The 6,193-nt window shown below is 32.3% G+C and overlaps 1 protein-coding gene across 1 annotated transcript in view; it reads left to right on the top strand.

Annotated features, from left to right (window-relative positions):
- LOC108971001 (limbic system-associated membrane protein) overlaps positions 1-6,193 on the top strand; it is an 88,374-nt gene that overhangs the window by 67,512 nt on the left and 14,669 nt on the right. The window contains exons 6-7 of the mRNA XM_018936768.1: positions 3,836-3,964; positions 5,837-5,974. Coding sequence (XP_018792313.1) covers positions 3,836-3,964; positions 5,837-5,974 — 267 coding nt within the window. The remainder of the gene's footprint in view (positions 1-3,835; positions 3,965-5,836; positions 5,975-6,193) is intronic.

Raw genomic sequence — 6,193 nt, 5'->3', positions numbered from 1 at the left:
GTTTGAAAATTGTCAGTCAAGTGCTAAAAAGATGGTAAGAGTGCTCGACATCTTGCGCGAGTCCTTTCAAATGATTTTGATGGATATTTTGGGTATGAAACGCGTTAATGCTCGACTCGTCCCAACAAAGCGAGCAACGATTGTCACCGAATTGGAAACCACTGGAACTGCCATTTCGTTGTATCCTTTTTCAGTGGATCAAAAAGAAAAAAAAAATTCGTTGAAGGAGCTGAAGACCGTCCTGAAAAGTGCTTATACAAATTTTCAAGGACTGAAAAACTTATTGGCATACATGTATAACATGTATAACAAGTGATGGGGCTACTTTGAAAGCGACAAAAAAAATACTAATAACTAAATATTTTGCGTTTTATTTACAATTTCTGGAAACTTTTTTATCAGTCGTTAAGAGCTGAAAAATTATTTGGGAAACAGGAGCTGGGAAGTTTTGCCTCATTCGCCTTACAGCCCCAGTCCATGGACCTTCTATGAACCATTTGTTCCAGTCGATGAAGAACACACTCACATCAGAAAAGGTAGCAAAAAGCTCCTTTTGGATGGAGTCAACAAATCGGGAGAAAGAATTCAAAAACGTAGCTAAATATTGTTATAGACCCAATAATTTTGATTTTATATACATAGCATGTATTTCTATTTTTTGTATTTTTTAATTTTTTAATAAAACGTGGGTTGTTTTTTTATTCTTCAAAATAGAAAAAATCATAAGTCTAATAGATTAAAAGGAAATTGTTTTCTATTTTGCTTGAGAAAATCTAACTAATACATAAGCAAGTTTAGTACATGAATATACTAATATTGGTGRCACATATTCCATAAAACCGATAAAATTTGCACACGAATTTGTCTCATCCAAAGCACTCAAACATTTATCGCAAAGTACTGCAAAGTTCGATGGCTTTAGACGCAATAAAGCTGGCGAAAAAACACAAAACAACAACAAAATTGCATTTATAATTGGCTAAATACCTATATACATATGTATATACGATATATACATATGTGATATATATATATACGATGCAAACTTACTACATGATTATATGTTGATGTATGTACAAATGTACAAAGCACATGCATTTCTGTGGCAGCTTGTTAGCAAGTCATAATCCACTCATTGCAGCCATTCAAATAGCTTTCAGTGGTTTTGTTTTGTATTTGTCGAGTACGTGGCATGCCTGCACAAATGCAGCCGCCGTCTTACATACACACATGCATTTATGGTTTGGCCAAAACTATGCCAACTGTTATTATAGCCATTATGCACTTGTTGTTAAGTTTGCTCTTTTCGTGCTACTCCCCCCATATGGGCACTGCAGAGAAAAAATAATATTTTCCAAATTCATTTCACAACAACTAACTATATAGCTATTAAGTGGGCACTAAGTTATATTTGTTTGTGTAAATGTTTGCTTGTATGCAATAAAGTACTCTAATGTCATTTGGGTTCCGTTTTTATTGTCAGCTGGAGGAATTCCATAAAAAGCTTAACAGCTAACATGGAAAAGGTCGAYTTTCGGCATGCRAGTTTCATGGCAACTTAATAGCTGACAATATCAACTTCAATTTTGGGACAATTCGACCGCTTTACAATATTAGCATATATAAATTTTTATTTGCTTTTGAAATTTATAGTTATAATACATATTCAGTTGTGGAGAAACGGTGTATATGTCCAATATGTCCAATTATATTTATATCGATTAACAAATCTTTCATTTTGGTGATAAAATGTTGGTAGTATTTTCCACTAATTATACTCTCGCAACAAAGTCACTAAGGAGAGTATTATAGTTTTGTTCACATAACGGTTGTTTGTAAGTCCTAAAACTAAAAGAGTCAAATATAGGGTTATATATAGCAAAGTGATCAGGGTGACGAGTAGAGTTGAAATCCGTCCGTCTGTCCGTCCGTCCATTCATGCAAGCTGTAACTTGAGTAAAAATTGAGAAATCATGATGAAACTTGGTACACGTATTTCTTGGCTCCATAAGAAGGTTAAGTTCGAAGATGGGCAAAATCGGCCCACTGCCACGCCCACAAAATGGCGGAAACCGAAAACCTATAAAGTGTCATAACTAAGCCATAAATAAAGATATTAAAATGAAATTTGGCACAAAGGATCGCATTAGGGAGGGGCATATTTGGACGTAATTTTTTTTTGAAAAAGTGGGCGTGGCCCCGCCCCCTACTAAGTTTTTTGTACATATCTCGGAAACTACTACAGCTATGTCAACCAAACTCTATAGAGTCGTTTCCTTCAGGCATTTCCATATACAGTTCAAAAACGGAAGAAATCGGATAATAACCACGCCCACCTCCCATACAWAGGTTATGTTGAAAATCACTAAAAGTGCGTTAACCGACTAGCAAAAAACTAGCAATTCGGGATAAAACAATAACGAAAATTTTCGTTTAAAAAGAAAAAAAAATTTTCGCCTATACTATTGTTGACTTCAAACGATTCTCACTCGATACTATGCACTCATTCCAGCGCTTCTTTTGATAGTAAAACACTTCTCAAAATCGATTTGAGATAGAAGTTAGCGCTGTCAGGTATTTTCATTGACCAAGAAAAACTGCGGCCAGTAAAGATTTTTTCAGGAATTTTCATCATCTTGTAAAACAGGGCCGCCTGTTTGGATGTTATTTTTATTTTTGGATATAGTCAAAGACACATTAAGTTAGTTCTGGTGAACAGGAAAGCTGCGACTTTGTTGAAGTATTGATTTTGGCTAAGAACTCACAAGTAAATAATGAAGTAGTACGGGAAATGCGTTATTGTGATGCAAAATACATGAATAGCATCATGCAAATGGCCCAGAACTTCTACCACACCTTTATGACAGTTTGACGTTGAGGAAGAAATTCATGATGCACTATGCATTGAATTCGAAGAACACAATAAGCATAACCTTTAAGTGTACTTTTCATATCTATTTCGGGCTCGGTGGGCCAAGTGGCACGCGCTCTTCACCCAAAAACATTCGAAAAAATTTCATGGCATGAGCCAAACGATATGTCAACATCACCAGCGACTGCTCTGATTGTCATTGGGCGATCATTTATCACCATTGCTTTTACTTTTTCCACATTTCATTGGTGGTTGATGTGCTGAGGCGTCCAGGTTGCTCGTCTTCTTCAACGTCTCCACGGCCAGCTTGGACTCTTCTACCTATATTCAAAAACTCTTGACTCATCATATGCCTTTGCTAACATTTTGTTATACTTCATTTTATTTTTTACGAAAGTTTTATAAAAATGTTGGAATCAATTTTTTAACCAAATGAAAATCGCCAAGCATAACAGCCTAAAATTGCATCTTACTTCAGGGAGGTGTTTTATTATTTAATATAATAAAGAAAATAGACAGTTATATTCTGAACACATCTCGTATAATCTTACTTGTTTGTTTACGTTATACTCAAATGTTCAGATTATATTTATGAGCGCTAGGAGTTTCAGACACTTAGTCATGCAAAGTATATTTCCAGACATTCAGAGGGCCTACCAAACTTTCCACCATATCTTGGGCGATAAAAATATCGGAAACTAGCACAAGTAGCAAAAGATTCACGTAAATATTTTGCATGCAAGGAATGAATATATATGACTTAAAGTTGTCATAAGTATTTTGTTTATGAAAATATCATAATTAATATAAGCCTGAGAATATTTACAGAGACGCCCCTTGGTGTAAATGAGCAGTTTTTGAAGCATTCGTATAAAGATTTATGCAAACTTTTATGCTTAGTGATTACTTTGAACTGATTTATGATTATTTTTAAATTCAATTTAAATAAATTTTTTATTTCAGTGCTGAGCGTTGAGGGTGTAACTTTGGTTCTGCCGCGTGTGAAACGTCAGCATATGGGCGCATACTTATGCATAGCATCGAATGGTGTGCCGCCATCGGTGAGCAAACGCATAACGTTAATAGTGCATTGTAAGTATGAAGTAGTTTCGAATATGTATATAAAGTACATACATTATTTATTGACTTTTTGAAATTTATAAATATGAACACCACTGCGTATGAGTGATCTTGTGTATACGCGAGTATATGAAAACAAGAAACATTTAATACGTAATCGTCTTACAGGGGAATAAATTTTCAWACCTTCGTTTACTTTAGCTAACACTACACAAAAAGCACATTAGTCAACGTGTTATATAAAAATTGTAGTGACAATGTTTTATGATTTTGTAGCTTGCTTGGCTTTATACGAAAATGTATAGAAAGTAAATTCCCGATTACGATTTAATAATGAGGTCAATATTAAAGCAAAAGTGTGGTGTTTGAATAAAAAAAATAAAATTAATGAAATATTGCCTTAATTACTAAATAATGTTGTCGTTGATGAGGTGAACTTACTATGGAAATGTTACTTTAAATAAAAATTTAAATAATAATAATTTCGGTGAAGAATTTTGGCTACGAAAATCCATAAACACATCTTTTATTTTTATTTTTTACCTTTTAAAATGCATTTCTGTTAGTTGAAAATCTATATTAGTTATCAATATTTATTACTAATAGAAAAAATATAAATAATAAAAAAATAATCTGTAATTTCTAGTTATTGGTTTTAAGCGAGCAATTTTTACACACGTGGCCATGCAAACCTTACCACTATACTTTCATAATTTTTTTCAGACATTTTCGTTCGTTTATTTTCGTTTCGATTTTATTGTATTTAAAGTGATACACCCACTAATATTCGTGTATCAATTAAACAACAATATATAAAAAAAATAAATTTCAAATTTAGTGTAAATGAAATTAAATTAAAAAAAAAAAAATAAACAAAAAAAGTTTAGTCATCGCATGTCAGTATCTTACATTTCGAGCACATTTTCTAAAGCTCACTATCTTTCAATTGATTTATCTATAGCTGAATCTGTTTTCTCCTTAATGTTTAATGTTTTTGATTGGTAACGTGTCATTAACTTATTTCTCAACAAAAAATTTTAATACTGCAAACAGGATCGCTATAAAATGTAGWCAAATATGCACAATACTTGAAAATTTTCCATGGTAAGGTTTGTATGGTCACGAGTGTATAACCTCAGTTACAAATACGACTTGTGACAAATCTGTCTTTTTTTCGTTGCTTTTGAAGACTTGAAGTAATTTGTATCGATTTTTTAAATCTCGGCTGTGTCTTTAACTGTGTTAAATTGACGCGTTTCAGCATAAACTCCGCTGGATAGAATATCACAGAAATTTTCAATATATTATTTTTTTTTTTTTTGTTGGAATACTTTTTGTTTTCTTAAAAACGCATTTGTCTCCCTGGAACATTGAATTATGGCACTGTCTTTCTAAAAAATTTAGTCAAACCCGCAAAACTCTTCAAATTTATCGAACTTTTTTTTCCAAAAAATCGCAATCAAACTATCTGGGTTTCTGCATGATATTTTCGTTTGCACTTCTGTTCAGAAAGAGGAACGAAAAGGCGATTTTGTATAGAAATTGTGGTGTTAGATATTTTTTTTTTTAGTAACTTATACGCACAGGTGTACAGATTCGCAAGTATACCTGCAAATTCTAATGCTTAATTTTGTTATTCGGACGATTAGAACAATAACAAAACAAAATAAAATGTTTCTTTAAGATGAAATAATAATATTTTTGTATTTGTTTTAAAAATAGATTTTAGTTAATTTTACAAAATAATATATTTTTTATTAATGATAACCTTTTTCAACACTTCTAAACTCATCTTTGCAAAAGCTTGATTTTTAGTGTTTAAAAACAACTCAATATTCAAATAAACTTTTAACTATATAAACATATTTTAAACATGTTTTCCAGTCCCGCCAATGATAACAGTGCAAAATCAGCTGATCGGTGCAGTGGAAAATAAAAATGTAACTTTGGAATGCCAATCTGAAGCCTTTCCTAAGTCAATTAATTACTGGACGAGAGAGCGGGGCGACATAGTACCACCAGGTAGTAGTTTAATGTACAATTTTTTGGATTAAAATAAGAAACATTTGCTTTACGGTGAAAGAAATATTTATACATATTTAGATAAATATATATATCTTCAGTACGTAAGAATATAAGTAATACGCAAGAGCATGGGATTTCATGCAACCTCGTTGAATCTGAAACTTTTTACAAGTTGCAAGTATTAAATTAATAATTATGAATGAAAATGACATTTTT

This window comes from Bactrocera latifrons, unplaced genomic scaffold (assembly GCF_001853355.1).
Source record: "Bactrocera latifrons isolate USDA-ARS-PBARC rearing strain unplaced genomic scaffold, ASM185335v1 scaffold_108, whole genome shotgun sequence".
NCBI lineage: Eukaryota > Metazoa > Arthropoda > Insecta > Diptera > Tephritidae > Bactrocera > Bactrocera latifrons.
This window is presented reverse-complemented; position numbering and strand designations above follow the sequence as displayed.